The 18,287-nt window shown below is 29.1% G+C and overlaps 1 protein-coding gene across 1 annotated transcript; it reads left to right on the top strand.

Annotated features, from left to right (window-relative positions):
- The first annotated feature begins 10,310 nt into the window (after positions 1-10,310).
- On the top strand, positions 10,311-12,494 carry LOC100264153 (probable WRKY transcription factor 9). Its single transcript, XM_010659254.3, has 5 exons — positions 10,311-10,610; positions 10,836-10,973; positions 11,070-11,402; positions 11,506-11,619; positions 11,714-12,494. The coding sequence occupies exons 1-5, from the start codon at positions 10,392-10,394 to the stop codon at positions 12,371-12,373; spliced, it is 1,464 nt and encodes a 487-aa protein (XP_010657556.1). The 5' UTR covers positions 10,311-10,391; the 3' UTR covers positions 12,374-12,494.
- Positions 12,495-18,287: the final 5,793 nt, after the last annotated feature.

Genomic DNA, 18,287 nt, shown 5'->3' with positions numbered 1-18,287 from the left:
TCTTCTACTTTGGTTTGTTCGTTTGTTTGATGGTTTGAATTACCATGTCCCATTCATGTTTGCATACAGAGCAATGGAAATCGAAGGGGAAAAGCAAAAAGCTCAGTCATTGTTGACAATTCCCCATGGGCCATGACCCTACTCAAATGGGATCATCTCTTGTATTTTGGGGACCAATTCTCAGTTTTCTTTTTCCCAGGGTTACTCCATATACAATGTAGTGACTCTGTGAACATAACCATGGTGCTTTTGCTGTTGTTTCAACTTTCAAAGTGTGCCTGCCTGCCAGCCTCCCATAAATAGCCAGCCATCTATGATACACATGTTGGTACTTGGGTTAATATTCCAACAATTCACATTTTTTTTTCTCATGCTTTTCATTTACAAACTACAAAAGCTTTTTCATGCACAAGATTTGTTCCACTGTTTGATAAGGCTGTGACTTGTCATGTTTTGATTTTAGGATTCACAATAATTTTTATTTTATATTTTATTTATTTTCATAAACTTTTTTTTTATTTATGAAAACTACATCTATTTATTTAAGATATTAAAACCATTTTTTTTAGAATTATGACTTTAACTTTAGTTACAATTATTAATTAAAATTAAAATAAAAATGATTTCACATAACACCTAACATCTAAAAATTATTTAAGAACAAATTATGTTAGACAACAAAAAAATTATTTACAACATATAAGACCAAAAATATAATTTCAAAAGTAAAAAATCATTTAAAAAAAAAAAAGACAGTAAAAACACAAATTAAGGTCTTGCTCAATATAGTTTCATAATTTTGAAGTGAAAAATCATTTTTGAAAAAAGAGAGAAAAACATAAATTAAGTTCTCATTCATGATAGTTTGTTGGAAGCCAGCATAACGAATTTTAAAATATATTATTGGTTGGTATTACAAAAGTTTTATTATATATAAAAGAAATTTTTGTGCAAGTCAAAATTAAACTTTTATTGGTTTAGAAAAGAGTTTTAGGTTCAATTTAGTATATATTTTCAAAAACAATTCTAAAAGTTTGTACAAATCAGATCATTTTTTAAAATTTTTTGAGAGTCTATCTAAATTAAACAATCGTAAAAACTCTTAAAACCCGTTAGATAATGATTTTAAAAAACATTTCTAATATTTTTAACACTTAAAATTTTTTATATTTCAAATATTAAAATAGTAAGAAACACTTCTTAAAACATTGTTAAACAGATTCTTATTAAATTTTCTTTTAAATAAAAAAAATTAACTTCCAAAGTATTTATCAAAACATAGCATCTAAGAATCATGAAAGTAGTGTGTAGGAAGACCAATTGGGAGGCACCAAATATAAACTTGTAAGTCATCACCTACCAAAGTCGTTCAGTAGAAATGATGGCCTGAAACCTCCTAACCCATGAAGAAATTCCACAAGAAGACAATAATGAAGTCCAAAATAGAGAGATGAGCTCAGCCGGAAATGGTGACCATGGTTTGTCAAATATGGAGATAACTTCTAAGTTCTAACATTCTTACTATTTTACACCTCGTATCATAACTTCCCATGTGCACCCACCCATATTGGCCTGTTCTTTTTTTAGTATGACAGGGGGGAAAGTGGTGGTATCAAGTTGGTCGAATTAAAGAAACCAATGTGTAGTCAACTCTTTTGGGGCCATTTCCTTTTCTTTTTTCCTCACTTCACCCCATAATGGATTGGGTCTCGATTCCCTCATTCAATCACCCATTCTTTATTTCCAAAATAGAGGGCATTTAAGGAAGAAACATCTTTTAAATTAGGGTGGTTTCTTTATAGAAAGTTGGCCACTATTTGGGTAATGTTTTTAGTCGTATTTTGTATAATAAAAAAGTTATTATTTTTTTTAAAAGGTCTTTATTTTTGTTTTAAGAAAAGTAGTAAGAACTTTTGTGTAAAAAGTCTCTAAATCTTATGAAAAAAAAATTATAGATTTAGAGGGTATTTGTTGTTTTTTTTATGACTTATTATAATTTTTTTGTTGAATAGAAAAAGTCATAATATTAGTTTAAAATTAATACAAATAAAATATTACAAAATAAATAACTTAATACTATTAAACACTATTTAGTCTCAACTTCTATTTATAATTAAATAAAAAGAAACAGTCTACCTATTTAAAAAGTATTTTAAAAAAATTTAAAATTTTGAATAGTAAAAACTTTTTAGGCTATGTTTGATTCTCCCAAAATTTGAGGGAGAATGTGAGGAAAAGAAAATAGAAAAAAAAAAGTGGAAAGAAAGAAAAAGTTGAGAAAAATAAAAAATATGTTTAAAATAAATAATTATTTTTAAATATTTCTTCAAATTCATTTTATTTATTTTATTAAGTGGAATAAAGATTAAATAATTTTAAAATACAAAAATTTTCAATTAATTTTAATTATATTTGATTTGTCATTTTTTTTATAGTAAAATCAAGTAAGATAAAATCATTTTCCTTAAGAATTTTTTCCTTTCCTTTATAGTTTTCAAGAACCAAACATTGGCTTGGTATCTAGATTTTTCAATATTTTTTAGAAATCATTAGATTTTTAATGTAAGCATCTAAAACTTCTTATATTATATTATATTATATTATATATATATATATATATATATGAAGTATCCAAATGGAAAATAAATTTTTTAAAATTAATTTTGATAATCTTATTAAATACATAATTTTATAAGAAAAATATTTTATGAGAAGAGAAAATGATTCCAACAAGAAATTTTAAATTTTAGTCACAAATTATTAGTAGATAAATTTGTTTGAAAGTAATTTAGAAAATATTTTTAAGTTTTTGAAACTTGTTTTAAAATATTATAAATATTAGAAATGTTTCCTGAATTACTACTAAAAAAAAGGATTGTTATGACTTACGAGAAGGATTATATTCTTGAGAACGAAAAATTTCCGAAATATAATAATGAAAATTTTTGAATGGAAAAGTGCTTGGATATTACAAAGTAATCATTCCTTTTGTATTTGAAGTCTAATCATATTTTGAATGGGTTTCAACATGCCTACTAGGTAACATGTGTCACAAGACTCATGTCTTGGATTGTAAGTGGTGTGTTCACTTTCTCCATAATAATTTGTTTTCATATGGAAGCACAATAACAATATTATGGTTTGACTTGGAAATAATAATTGTGGGTTGAATGATGACTCAAATTAAGAAAATGCACCCCAAAAATCATTACAAAAAGACTTGGTGAAGGAAATTTGATTTCAAAGATAAACAGTTCTTAAATTCCTCCTTCCTCGATAAAATGATTATGCATTTATGCCTTTCTTGTAAAAAAAAAAAAAAAGAATTAAATTAAATTAAATTTCAATAAGAGCTTGTGAAAGTATTTAAATATTTTTATTAAAAAAAAATTTATTTTTTAAAAATAACTTAATGTAAAAACAATGATCTAAGCTCATTTTTATGAAAGATATATATTTTTTTATTTCATATTTAATTTTATATAATATGAAGAATATTCCTTTCAATTATGTTTAGACAAGTAAAATATTAAAGTACTTTCCAAAATAAGCCCATGATTTCTTATTCAATAATGAAAATGAGCATGGTATTTTAAGAAATGACTCTTATTTCAAATAAAAATAATGGGAATGTTTCCAAAAACAAATTTGGAAAATATATTAGGGAGAGTAATGTTGATTTTCATTATCATAGAAATAGAAAATATTCCCATTTTTGTGTAAGAAATTTTGTGTAAAAAGTGTTAAAATCTTATGAAAAAAAAAATTATAGATTTAGAGAGTATTTGTTTTTAACTTTTTACTGAAATTAATTTACTTTCAAATTTTAGGTTATTTATTTATTTTTCACTTTTTTATGATTTATTATAATTTTTTGTTGAATAAAAAAAGTCATAATATTTTACTTTTTCTAAATAGAAAAAATAACATATTAATTTAAAGTTTAATACAAATAAAATATTACAAAACAAATAACTTAATATTTAATACTATTAAGCATTATTTAGTATTAAGTTCTATTTAGAATTAAATAAAAAGAAACAAGTGTCATGTTAGTCTACCTATTTAAAAAGTATTTTAAAAAAAATTAAATTTTGAATAGTAAAAACTTTTCAAGTTATGTTTGATTCTCCAAAAATTTGATGGAGAATGTGAGGAAAATAAAATAAAGGGAAAAAGTTGAAAGAAAGAAAAAGTAGAGGAAAATAAAAAATGTATTTAAAATAAATAATTATTTATATATTTCTTCAAATTTCACTTATTTTCTTTGGTGGTATAAAAATCAAATAATTTTAAAATACAGAAAATTTCAACTAATTTTAATTATATTTGATTTTCTTTGGTATTTTTTTATAGTAAAACCAACTTAAGATAAAATCATTTTTCTTAATAATTTTTTTTCTTTCCTTCGTACTTTTTAGGAATCAAACATAACCTTAGTATCGAGATTTTTCCAATGATTTTTAGAAATCATTAGATTTTTAATGTAAGCATCTAAAACTTTCTTATATTATATTATATCATATTATATATATATATATATATATATATATATATATGAAGTATCCAAATGGAAAATAATTTTTTTTAAATTAATTTTGATAATCTTATTAAATGTATAATTTATATGACAAGAGAAAATGATACCAACAAGAAATTTTAAATTTTAGTTACAAATTATTAGCAAACAAATTCTTTTTTTTTTTTTTTTGTCTTTACATAAAAATAACATACTAAAATACTTATAATGTTGAAATTTATAGCGTATCTGAAAGTGATTTAAAAAATGTTTTTAAGTTTTTGAAACTTGAAGGATTAAAATTTTTAAATGTTAGAAATATTAGAAATATTTCTTTAAATTATTGCAAAAAAAAAAAAAAAATTGTTATGAGGATTATACTCGTGACTATCAAAGATTTCCGAAAGATAATAATGAAAATTTTTTTAATGGAAAAGTGCTTGGATATTACAAAGTAATCATTCCTTTTGTATTTGAAGTCTAATCATATTTTGAATGAATGGTTTCGACATGCCTAACATGTGTCGCAAGACTCATGTCTTGGATTGTAGTTCACTTTCTCCATAATAATTTGTTTTTATATAGAAGAACAATAACAATACTACGGTTTGACGTGGAAATAATAATTGTGGGTTGAATGATGACTCATATTAAGAAAATGCACCCAAAAATCATTACAAGAAGACTTGGTGAAGGATATTTGATTTCAAAGATTAAAGATTCTTAAGTTCCTCCTTCCTTCAGAAATGATTATGCATTTATGTCTTTCTTGTAAAAAATAAAATAAATTTTAATAAGAGCTTGTGAAAGTATTTAAATATTTTTATTAAAAAAAATTATTTTTAAAAAATAATTTAATGTAAAAATAATGATCTAAGCTCATTTTTATGAAAGATATATATATTTTTATTTTATATTTAATTTTTTATAATATCAAGAATATTCCTTTCAATTATGTTCTAGACAAGTAAAAAAGTAAAGAACTTTTCAAAATAAGCCTATAATTTCTTATTTAATAATGAAAATGAGTATGGTATTTTAAGAAATGACTCTTATTTCAAATAAAAACAATGGGAATGCTTCCAAAAACAATTTTGGAAAACATATTAGGTAGAATGATGTTGATTTTCATTATCATAAAATAGAAAATAATTCCCATTTTTTTTGCTATGATAGAAGGATCGGAGAAGATCAAGACCATGTTTGGTTTTTGAAAAATATTAAAAATATATATATTAAAAAATTAATTTTTTTATATTTGATTTTACTATAAAAAATACAAACGAAAGTTTAATATAATTAAAATTATTAAGAAGTTTTATATTTTTAAATTATTTGATCTTTATATTGAAAAGTTAAATAAAAAAAAAATTGAAATAATATATAAATCTTTTGTTTTTCTAATTTCCACTTTTTATTTCTTTCTGCCTTTCATGTTTTTCTTTTTTTTTGTATTTTCCTTCAAACTTTCTCGAACCAAAAATAGTCTAATAACAATAATTATAAAGAAGATTAATGTTGTTGTACATTTCCACTAAGCCCATAAAAATATTTATATAAGACAGGCTGTCCCAGCATCATGGTCCAAAATTCCTAACCATAAATATATAATTACTAAAGAATGGCTCCATGGAATATGAAGAAAAATTAGAAAATTGGGTCAAACTTGAAACGTTAAATGCGGAAATGCAGCCATACATGTCCTCTATGGACTTAGACTTTGGTGTTGGTAGTACTCTATATATATATATATATATATATATGATATTTTGATTGATTGGGAAAATGTGAAAGGAACTTTGAGATATTCTAAGCAAGTTTCTCAGCCGATTGAATTGACATGCATCACATATATTCAAAGGAGAAGGAATTGTTGTATGAGATTTAACAAGTGGGTGAAAAGAGTGGCTCAACGTCTCAACCACTTCACTCGTACGGACAGATGGTGTAAAAGAACCATAATTTGACTTGTAATATATCATTTGCTTCATTTTTTTTTAGTATTTGTTTGGAGTATAATCCTCAAAATAAGTGTAAATAAATGATGGATTATAATCAAATCCTTGGAAAGAAAGGAATTGGCCACACCAAACTAGATCCAAGAATTTTCCCTATATTTTTTCCTTCTCTAAAGATAAAAACTTGTTCGAGAATTGCTTTTTAGACTTACAAACAAATATATTTAATTATTTTTAAATAAAATATAACTTTTTTGAAAATTTTATTAGAAAAATAAAGTATTTTTTAATAACATATTTTCAATTATTTTTACTTATTTTTTTAAGATTAATTTAAAAAATAACTTCATAAATATAGTGAATGATTGAAAATAAAATATTATATATATAAATCTTTGATAAGAAAGGAGTTGATCACCAAACTTTCTCCATAATTTTTTCTTTCTCTAAAGATAAAAGCGTGTTGAGAATTGATTTTTTGACTTATAAACATGTTTAATAATTTTTAAATAATATATAATTTTTGAAAGTCTCATTTATTTTTTCTTAAGACTTTTTTTTTAAAAAAATAATTATATAAATATGGAGAACAAATAAAAATAAAGTATTCTTAAAAAATATTTGAAAACTCAAAGTAAATTAAAAACATTTCAAGCTTTAAAATAAATTTTTATTTAAAAAAATATTACAAAATTGCTCTCAAAAACTATATTTTGAGAATTATTTTTAAAGATGTTCTTAAATATCCCTAAATCTCTTGTAATTTTGCCTTCCCAAAAGGATTGTTATTTGATATATAAAAGAAATTGAGACATTAATGGATGAGAGAGAGTAAAAAAATTAGGAAGAATAAATAATATATATATATATTCTATTTTTATATTAATCAAATAAAATAAAAGAGTTCAACATTCATTCATATCAATTTGGTTGTTTTAATATTGTTTTTCAAGATCCAAACCTATACTTAGAAAAAAATAATCCTAAATTAAGTCTTGATGTCATGTGTTGGGAAATGGTCTTTGATTCTATAAAGAACCAGTTCACACACAAGCCATGGGAGGAATACCATTTATATAATTAAAGAGAATCTGACCTTGGTCAATTAAGAGGGAGTGAGATATCCATCTTTACTCAAAAGAATAGGGTCCATAAACCTCGTAGATAAGAGAGAGACACAGAGGAGTTGACTTGGCACTGGTCTCACCCTCTTTCTTCATCTTCTCTTCTTTCTTGTAACCCACTCAATGAGGCTATGGTGATTTCATTTACATACATATATTATAAAAGAAGTTAAACGTGAGAATTGGCTGCGGCGTCGCTTGCTCAAACCCCACGCCTTTCGTTTCTCTCTCTCATGATGTATCCATTAAGGGAAGATAAAGAAAAGACGCACAGTAACCCATTTCTCACGATGCCTTACCCATCCAATTCTCAATTGAAAATATGCTATCTTATGAACCCCACTATTCCCATGACCCTTGAACTGATCTTATATGGAAAGGGTGTCAACATGATTCCCTGGTAGCTGGGAGTGTTGTAGGGTACTGTCAATTAATGCAATCATCTCCTCTTACAGACCTGGTGATGACTGATGAGCATATGTATCTATATCTAGATGTGTAGCACTTTCAATGCGACCCTGATTCCTCCTAGCTTGGTCCCCTCTAGGGCATGGGAACCTGATGTAATGCCTGAAGGGTCCTTGACTGCGGTTGGTGTGCATTGATAATGACTTTGACCCTTTCACCATTTGAGTCCTTCAAACTGGTAAATGGTCTTAATTCAATAGATCTGACAAGCCTGAACAAATTAATAACCATGTATACACCACACTTAGTTCAACTGAATGAATAGAAGGGGGCACGAGATTTTCGTCATCAGTTTGTGAAGCATCCAATACAGAAGCCCCTTATGTGTTTGCAGGTATAGAAGCCTATGACAACTTTCATTTCTCTCTCTTATCTCAGTAGAGGTCAAAGCGGTCTGTCCAACCTTATAGGATTCAATCTTGAGATTGGGTCTACAGGCTAGGTCTTGAATTAATCCATTTTCAAGAGTTCTTAATTTCTTCATTGCTCTTTGCTACTCTCCACCTTTGATGACTCTACCACTTGCTCTTCATTGTTCCTCGGGACTCCACCAATTCCATGATCCCTTCATTAAGAACTTCTAATTGCACATCGTACACTTTAAATCTTCTTAAATCTCGTACCATAATCAAATTATTTATTATTTAATTTTTTTTACAGTAAAAATCATAAATTATTAAAAAATGTGGGAGTTTGAATTTTTAAAGTCTAACTAGGAGGGACTCTCCTAAAGTCTTTGAATATATAGAACCTCTCATAGCTCTCTACCATCACCCTCCTAATATTAATAATATTTGAGGTGTTTCAATCTTTAAGTGTTCTCATACACACTGTCTTCAATTCCTTCGCCACCTCCTAAATCGATCAAGCAGGGGGAGCTAGGAATTGGATGCAAGGGGTAATAAGATAGAGGTTAATTTCAAGGGCCAAATATAAGCCAAGAAGCAATGTTTGACCCATTGATTAATGTATTTCTTTCAGGAGAGCATGTGCCCTGTCAGGGACCTACCTGAATCCGCCAGGTGCAATCAAGGATAGCAACCTATTTTTAGTTCAATTTTCAGTTATGCCCTGAGGTCATACATCCATCTGAACAGTTTGTTGCACATACCCATCAAAAACCCACCTTTCATGGTAGTTGAATTGAAGACAAACTCTACAATACGTATAAGCTGCAACATGCCCTCATTTTCCAATGAATTGTTATGACTAAAACCCCTTTTGTTAATTTCTGAATTAACGTGGGAGGAGGTAGCTTAGGATTATTATAAAAATGAAATGGCTTAAATTATCAAAAAGGGCATAGTGGGTGTGAGAGGTCTTCTGGTTGACAATTTCAAGATCTGATCCCAAGGTTCTCTTTCTTATTGGATTTCGTATAGGGCTCATATTCCATGGGGAAGATGATGATGTCAACTATTTTATTTATTTATTTGTTTGTTTATTTATTTATTTATAGTATTTTTTATTAATTACCATAATCAAAGTTTATTTTGACATGGGTGCAATTTTTTTCCTCTCTAATTATGAGTGCACATAGCAATAATAAAAAATTTAAAATATTAAAAAAGCTAAAAACGCTTCTTAAAATCAATATCAAACAGACTTTATACTCCAAGTGATGTTCAAAATTGTTATGATTCTATTATTTGTATGTCATATCAAGGAAAATGCTAATTATATCATCATTTCTTTTTATATTTGGTAAATGTTTACTATTTTTTTATCACATTCAATTGCCATGTGTATTATAATTAGATGATAAAGCAATATTAATAATAAAAATAATGGTGTATGTAGCACCAACCAAAGTCAAAAATGAATTTATATTTTGCTATTATTGTGATAAAATTTAAAAATTATTGAGAAATTCACATCTTTGGAGAATTGAAATTAAAGGAAAATTTCAAATTATTTATCTTGGTAGTGCATGTCATTTTAAGCCAATATTGAGAAATTAATATACATTTAAAAAGTAATTATTATCTAAAAAAAATCTAATGTTAATAAAAAAATTTGGACAATAAAATGGGTGATAATTAGATGGACTGTGAAAATGATATGGGAATAGAAGAGGAGGACCCAAAGTATGAAAAGTGAGGGTGGCCAAGTCACTGATGATTTGCACTCTTATATTAATATTAATATTTCTTTTTGAAGTCATATTTAAATGCGGATATAAATATATAAAGTCAATACTTAGATGCGTCCTAGTGTTTCTAATTATACGTCTGTGAGACGAGAGAATTGACTTTGGTGCTAGAGAAATAGAGAGGGAGATTGAGAGAGGGAGAAGCCAAGAGAATCTGCAACTTGTCTTCAATGAGAGAAGGAAGGCCAATGGAAATTGATCTGTCCCTGAAGATAGATGATGAAGGAGAAGGAGATGGAGAAGGAGAGGAAGAAGCAGAAGGAGAAGAAGGAGATGAACAAGTGCAACGAGAAGATCAACAAAAGGAAAAGGAAACAGGTCATGTAGAAGATAAAGGAGAAGATGTGGAAGCTGCTTCATCTGTTGAAGAGAACTTGAAGACGGAAGAGGTATGCACTGAGACCCTTTATCAGAATATCACCATTTCCATACCTCTCTCTCTCTCTCTCTCTCTCTCTCTCTCTGCAGTGAAAGCCCTGTGAGAGAATATCACTATTTCCATCTCTCTTACCTTCTCCTTCTCTTTATATGAGTTTATGTGAAGAAGACTCTCTCTATGTGTGTGTGTGTGTATTTGTGAAGAGAAGACTAACAAAGCTATTGTATTGTGCTAGTTATGTGTGTTACAGATGGAGATGAATCGAATGAAAGAGGAGAACAAAGTGTTGAGGAAGGTAGTAGAGGAAACAATGAAAGATTACCGTGATCTCCAAATGAAATTCGCTCTTATTCAACAGAATAAGCAAAACAAGGTAAACCCCACTTGTCTCCTATATATTCAGATTGAGATATAGCTAGTATATCTACTTATTGACATGCATGGTTATCTTGTAATTTCTTTGATTTAGGATCTCCAAATCTCCCTCTCCCTCCATGGCAAGGACAGAAATCTTCAAGATCCCAGGAGGATTTCCAAAGTCTTGAATATCAATGACCAAATCCTTCCATCATCACCCGAGGACAACGAAGAGAGCGAATTAGGGCTGTCTTTGAGGTTGAAACCCAATACAAGAGAAGAAAGAGAGGAAGATGGAGAAGCAAATAAGGAAGAAACTGTAAGCTTTACACCCATACCAAATAGGCTACCTAGGACTGACTTGGCTGCAATCAAAAGCCACGCTGCTTCCCCACCCAACAGAAAAGCTAGGGTTTCAGTCAGAGCAAGATGCCAAACAGCCACAGTAAGTTCAATTGGACATTAATTAGTGCTTTATTTCCATAACCTTTTTTTTCTTTATCTCCATAAGTACTATGTGATTCAGAATCAATTTGATCTTACTGTAGATGAACGATGGCTGCCAATGGAGAAAATATGGGCAGAAAATCGCGAAAGGAAACCCTTGCCCACGAGCCTACTATCGTTGCACCGTTGCCCCAGGATGCCCAGTTAGAAAACAGGTATGTATAAAACTGTTCTCTAGCACTGAAATTCAATATGATTGTGGTCTTTCTCCTAATGTTCTTTGACTGTTAATTTTTTGCTAATTACTAGGTTCAAAGATGCTTAGAGGACATGTCAATACTCATAACCACCTATGAAGGAACACATAACCATCCACTCCCTGTGGGTGCAACAGCGATGGCTTCAACAACTTCTGCAGCAGCCTCCTTCATGTTAGTAGATTCAAGCAATCCTCTTTCAGAAGCCTCCCTTTCTTACCCTAATTCCCATTTCATAAACCCGGGTTCTTCATCATCGATGATCAGAAGCATAAACCCTAATGACCCTTCTAAAGGGATTGTCCTTGACCTCACCAACACTACCCCTTCTGATCCACAACAATTCCCACTGCAAAGCTCCTCACACTCATCCGCCCAATTAGGTTTCAGTTGGATGCCTAGCAAACCAAGCTACCATAGTGGTGGTAGTACCAATATTGCCAACAATCTTTTTCCTAACCCTAGAGCAGCTGAAGAAGACAGGTCCATAGCTGAAAATGTGACTGCAATCACTTCCAATCCCGACTTTAGGGTTGCGGTTGCGGCTGCAATCACTTCCTTCATCAACAAAGAAAGCCATACGAGTACTCACACCACAGGGCCTCCATTTGCTAACCCAAGGGATGGCGAGGGTGGTGGTGGGTCTAGTGGCAACAACTGGGTTCTTGAATCTCTCCCTGCTAGTGTTAAGCCCTACCGGCATTCACCATGAATTGAATCATATATAATTTGTTTAAGCACAGATTGAAAGATACAGATAGATTGTGTAATATCATTTTTATCTTCTCTAGGTTTGATCTCTGCTCAATAATATATAGAATGGCCTCTAATTTACTTTGAAATTTGCCCTTTTTCCTTTAATTTATTTGCTTTTTGTTTGGTTCAAGGAGATTCTGTGAGTTGTTTGAGGTGGTAACATTCAATAACTTATGAAACAAATATTTAACCAGATTTTCAACTCTCATGGCACAATTGCCTAGCTATATATTTTTCTATAGACATGATCATAATGATCAGCCAGAGATGTGTTATTAACTATTAAGGCTATATGATTTGATAACATGCATGGAAAATATATTAATTAATTAAATTCCCAAAACCCTGCTATTTTTCTCATCAAAATTCAATGTGAACTGATGCAATAATCTAGGGGCAGGCTAGCTACACATGCATGTTTATCAGAGACTTTAGGCGAAAACTGTTGTAGCTGCAATTTGTTTATCATGGGTGGAATATTATTGGATAATATTGAAAAGCACTATGGTGGGTGTAAATAACATGGGCTGTTTGTCCATTGAGAGAAAGAGGCATTTTGGTGTTCATGCATAGTTCTTCAGCAACTTTTTCTATTATGGAAGATTCTCTCTCTCTCTCTCTCTCTCTCTCTCTCTCTCTCTCTCTCTTTCTCATATCCTTGATGCATGTATTGGTTATTCTTGAGAATCTTTCATGGTGTTGGTTAATTTTTACCGTTTGCTTTTAAGTACATAGAAAGCTCCATACAAGTTCAATACAATAACTTATTTTAAACTCTAGGTTAAAATGTTTTCTAATGCTTAAAAGATTATTTTTTTTTAATAAAAATTAAATATTGAACAAAATGTTAAAAATCACTTTTAAATATTTAGAGAATGAGTTGAAGTAATTTTTGAACTACTATTTAAAAAAAACCCAATTTTTTTTGTTATATAGTATTTATGTTTATTAAAATTACTATTAAAAATAGCTTTTTGATTTATATTCAAATACTAAAATCTCCATAAAATTTTAGTAACAAAAATAGTGCAAATTAAAAATATTTTTTACTAAAATTATTCCCAATGTAGCTCTAAAATTACATGATCTTTTGTCTAAAATAGGAAAACAAAAAAAATATGTTGAGTATTTACGTAAGAATTAAGGTTTGTTTTTGGAATGTTTCTTGAAACTATTCTTAAAAAATAATTTTTAAGAAAAATAATTTTCTAATTTTTTAAAACAAAAGTAAGTATGGGAACTTGAAACATTTTTAGCTTGTTTTTTATATTTCTAAATATTTTTTAAAAATAAGTTTATATATATATTGCTTCATTTTGAATTATTCTTCATATTCATCTCATTACTTTTTAAAATAGCTACGAGAAAGCAAGTGAAAATAATTAAAAATATATATTTTTTAAATATCTTATTTTATGTTTTTTGATTATCAGATATGTTTTCTATTTTTTTGCTCTCAAAACAATATATATACATATATATATTTGGAAACAATTAACAAACAAGCCCAAAGGGTTTTGTCTTGACCGCAATATATGATAAAATGAGAGAAGATATATATATATATATATATTTCAATCATTAGTAATAAGGCTATAGAACAAAGACTTAAGTAGAGATGGACTTCCTCAAAAATACCTAATGATATATTTAGAGCTTATTTAAAGTGACTGTGAGAGGGTTAAAAATGTTTATAATGTTAAAAAATGTTTTTCTACAGAAATTAGGAGTTTGTTTAATAATGTGAGTTAAAAATGGTTTTTTGTTTTTTAAAATAGTTAAGTTTTTTTTTAAAAAAAAAAAATTAACACTGTTTAACTATTATTCTTTGAAAATAATTTTTTAAAAACAAAATGAAACAGAGAATAACCAATTTTTTTTTTTTTAAAAAAAAAAGTCCATGTTTTATGAAAAAACAATTTTTAGAAAACAAGTTTCAAAAATATGGTCAAACAGATCTAGGTGTTTGATAAATTCATTTGGAAAAATTAAGAGAACCTTTGAAATAATTTCTAATCAATTACTTAAAATGTGATTTTTTTCAAAAAATCATTTTTCTAAATATCCTTCTTTTTATATAACACATTATTAAAAATTATATTTTAAATTTTCAAAAATGTTAAATATATTTGGTAACTGTTTTTTTTAAGCTTTCGATCATTTCCCATAATTAATATGGTCAGTTTGATAGTACATAAGAATGAGCACAATGAGTATCAATGAATTAAACCGCGCCCCCCCCCCCCCCCCCAAAAAAAAAAAAGGAAAGAAAGAAATGATGAATGCAATCACCAATACAGTTTTGCATGTGTTGTGAATCCATGATTTCATTTTCAGTCCAAATGAATAGTGTCTATATATGTTGGGTGAGAAGCTTATGGCTTTTTTCCGAAGTATTTCTTAAAACTGTTTTGAAAAATAGTTTTAAAACTATTTTTTGATATTTTATAAAATAAAAGTTTTTTTGGGATCTTAAAATTTTTTAACATGGTCCTTTTATGTTTTTTAATATATTTTAAAAATAATCATCATCATAGTGTCCATTTTGATATACTTCATATTTTCTATTTTTAAAAATAAGAAAATAATGTAGTTTTATATAAAATATAAAAACTTTTAAAAGCCTTATATTGAAAAACTAACAAATTTAAAAACCATTTTAAAAATTAAGATATAAAAAAAAATACCATTTGAAATTTTAAAATTTTTTAAATTGATTTTTAAAAGTATAAAATAAATTTATACATTTTGGTATAAGATACTTTACTTTTATACAAAAGTTCCCAATTTTAAAAATAAAAAACATGAAATATATTCAAATAGAGTATTTATTTATTTTACTTAATTTTAAGTAGAACTTAAAACTAAATAGTACTTAATACAGTTAAGTATTAGGTTTTAAATATTTTATTTTTATTAAATATTAAAAAAATTGAAAAAAATCAATATATTATTTTTTTTCATTTAGAAAAAGCCACATATTTTTATTTTTCTATTGAAGACAAAAATCGAACGGTTGGCCAAGGCCCATTATTATGAACTTAGTTTGGATTCAGATTCAGATAAGGCCCAGACTTGGGTTGCAGGTGGCTGGAGCGGCCTCAGGCCCACACATGTAACCCAAAGTTTTCCCCACCCCAACGTAACGTGCTGTGTGACAATAATTATGAGATCCGTAGTTAGAGTATGGGCTGGATTTGGGCTATAAACAGAATCATAGATTTCAGCCAGGCCCAATTTTTGAGGTGCTAAAATGTAAAGTACGAGATTTAGAGTTTTTTTATCATAAGTAGGGACAAGGCACGGCACATCAAATGCTAGTATTACTTGCCGTCAAGGCACGGCACGGCACGGCAAGGCAAGGCTAGGCCCAATTTTGAATGTGTTACGCATGATTCAAAAACAAAGCTTTCATTGTAAACAAGTGCAGTATCCCATATGACTTGTACAAGTAAGGAGGTGTTTGATAACACAAACCAATACAAAGCATTTGTCATAAACAATTGTAGTCTCCCATATGACTTGTACAAGTAAGGAGGTGTTTATTGATTAAACACCTCCTTAACACAAACCAATCTAAATTGAAAATTAGTTATCTCTCTCTCACATACACACATGCGCAGGCACACACGGACATACACGTACACTTAATATAACAAAATTATAATCATAAATAATCTATATTTAATTTATAAGAATTATTTACACGGTTACTACAATAAAACTATGTATAATGCTTATAGATTATTTCAATAATAATAATAATAATGATGATGATTTTAATATAATAAAATTATAATCTTAAATAATCATATCTAATTTATAAGAATTATTTTTTTATTATATATTTTTGAATTTTTTGGTCATTACGTAAATAAAGGCTAATATTTAAAAGAGAAAACACCCGAGAGGGGGGGTAAATTGGGATTAAAAAAAAATCATTTTAAACACAACAAATTTAAGCACAAGAGGAGCACATAAAAAGAGATAAAGTTAGAGAAATCAAACTCAAATTTTATAATGGTTCGACACTCCCTTGCCTACGTCCACTCTCCTTAAGCTCCTAATCGAGTGAGGGTTCCACTAACTTGAAGCTTCAACCAAGCTTCCAATCACCTTTACACTTGAATTCCGGCTCTAATGGGTTCTTACACAATCTCTTCAAGTTTCAACTCACTTGAAGGCTTTAACACTCAATTAACAAGAATGAATCTCTCAACCTAGCTCAACAATAGCTTAAATGCAACTTAAGGCTAGGATGAATCACAAAGGTGCACTAAAGGATATGCAAATGAAGATTTAATGCACCAAGAAAGGATTGAGAGCTTTTAAGGTAAGAACAAGTGGTAGACAAATAAATGCAAGTGTTCTCTTATTCATAAATGAAGTGAAGCTCTCTATTTATAGGCTTCTAACCTCGAGAGCCAAGAAAACCAAAAAATCGCCTCAATCGGTCGAGTTAAGGGTCGATCGGTTCACTAGCCGTTGGAGCATTTAATGTTTGGCAGGTGATCGTTACCCTCGTCCAGACCTCGATCAAAGGTCAACTGGAAAGGCAAATACCTTAACCGGAAAGGAAAGACTACTAGAAGAGAGATAATGTGTTTTTTGCTCCTCTCAACTGGGAAGAAGGAACCGGTCGACCGGTACCCTGGCCAGTTGAGCTGGTTTGGACAGTGCCTTGATCGATTCACCATTTTTTGCCTGAAAACCTATCTTTTCTGGTCTTTTCTCTTCTAACACTTAGGCAAGGTCTTTAGGTAAATTAGTATGCCAATTTTGAAGTGATTTGCCTAAGGTTTATTTGATAAAACTCGAGTTTTGATGAAACTGTAACTTTACATAATAAACCAAGTTTTTCAAAGATGCATGAAATGATATGTAAATCCTAAGTGCACTCATTCATTCATCTTACACATGTTTCCTATGATTAAAGGTTTTCTAAATGTCTTGATCTTGCATCCATTAAGTCATTTGATGAATTTCCAAATTAATACCTGAAATTCTTTATAATTCAAACCAATTAGTAACTTAACCATGGTTTGCTATCATCAAAACCTAATTAGGAGAACCCTTGGTTTAACAATCTCCCTCTTTTTTATGATGACAAACCTTGGTTATCTAAGAAAAGAAAAATCTCCCCTTTAAACCAATCATGGGTCAACAATCAAAATTTACGAAGTTAAAACCAAGATAATAAAGACATGCTAAAAGAAACAATATAAGTCATGAAACATATAAGAATATCATATATAAGTCAAATGTATCAATATCCAATATATACGATCCAAGTGATGATATGACAATGTAAGTACAATGATATGCATGTAAATCTCCTATACTCTCCTAGATCCTAAAATATCTCCCCCTTTTGGCAACATAAAAAAGGAACGAATGGGGTCTCTAAGAAATCAAGGTTGAGGAGGTGGAGGTGGAAACACAGAGTGCAGATAAGCCATCATCTCCTCATGCTAATTCTCCAAGCGATCCTCAATATGCTCAATCCTCTGTTGGAGATGCTCAAACTGTGAAGTAAAGCCAGCCTGATGCTGATGTATACGATCCTCAATACGCTCAAATCTCTGTTGTAGATACTCAAACTGAGAAGTGAAGCCAACCTAATACTGATCCATGCGATCCTCCATGGAGCAGAACCATGTATCACTGACTACAACAAACTCTTCCATGTGAGTGTCTAAAGAGCCAATCTGAGTAGATAAATCCATCCAATGAGCATGGTTAGGAGTGAAAGGTGCTTGAGGAGGTGGTATCTCAATATGAGGAGGCTCAGTGAATGATGACTGAGTAGATGGACCCGTTGTATAAGTCGGCTCAGACATCATCAACTCAGAGAAGGTAGCCTCAAACTG

This window comes from Vitis vinifera, chromosome 12, assembly GCF_030704535.1.
Source record: "Vitis vinifera cultivar Pinot Noir 40024 chromosome 12, ASM3070453v1".
NCBI lineage: Eukaryota > Viridiplantae > Streptophyta > Magnoliopsida > Vitales > Vitaceae > Vitis > Vitis vinifera.
This window is presented reverse-complemented; position numbering and strand designations above follow the sequence as displayed.

Bases quoted from the DNA above. Each gene is read 5' to 3' on its own strand.
- LOC100264153 (XM_010659254.3), top strand. From the start codon at position 10,392: ATGAGAGAAGGAAGGCCAATGGAAATTGATCTGTCCCTGAAGATAGAT. The intron at 11,403-11,505 runs GTAAGTTCAATT...ATCTTACTGTAG, and splicing joins CAAGATGCCAAACAGCCACA to ATGAACGATGGCTGCCAATG. The intron at 11,620-11,713 runs GTATGTATAAAA...GCTAATTACTAG, and splicing joins GATGCCCAGTTAGAAAACAG to GTTCAAAGATGCTTAGAGGA.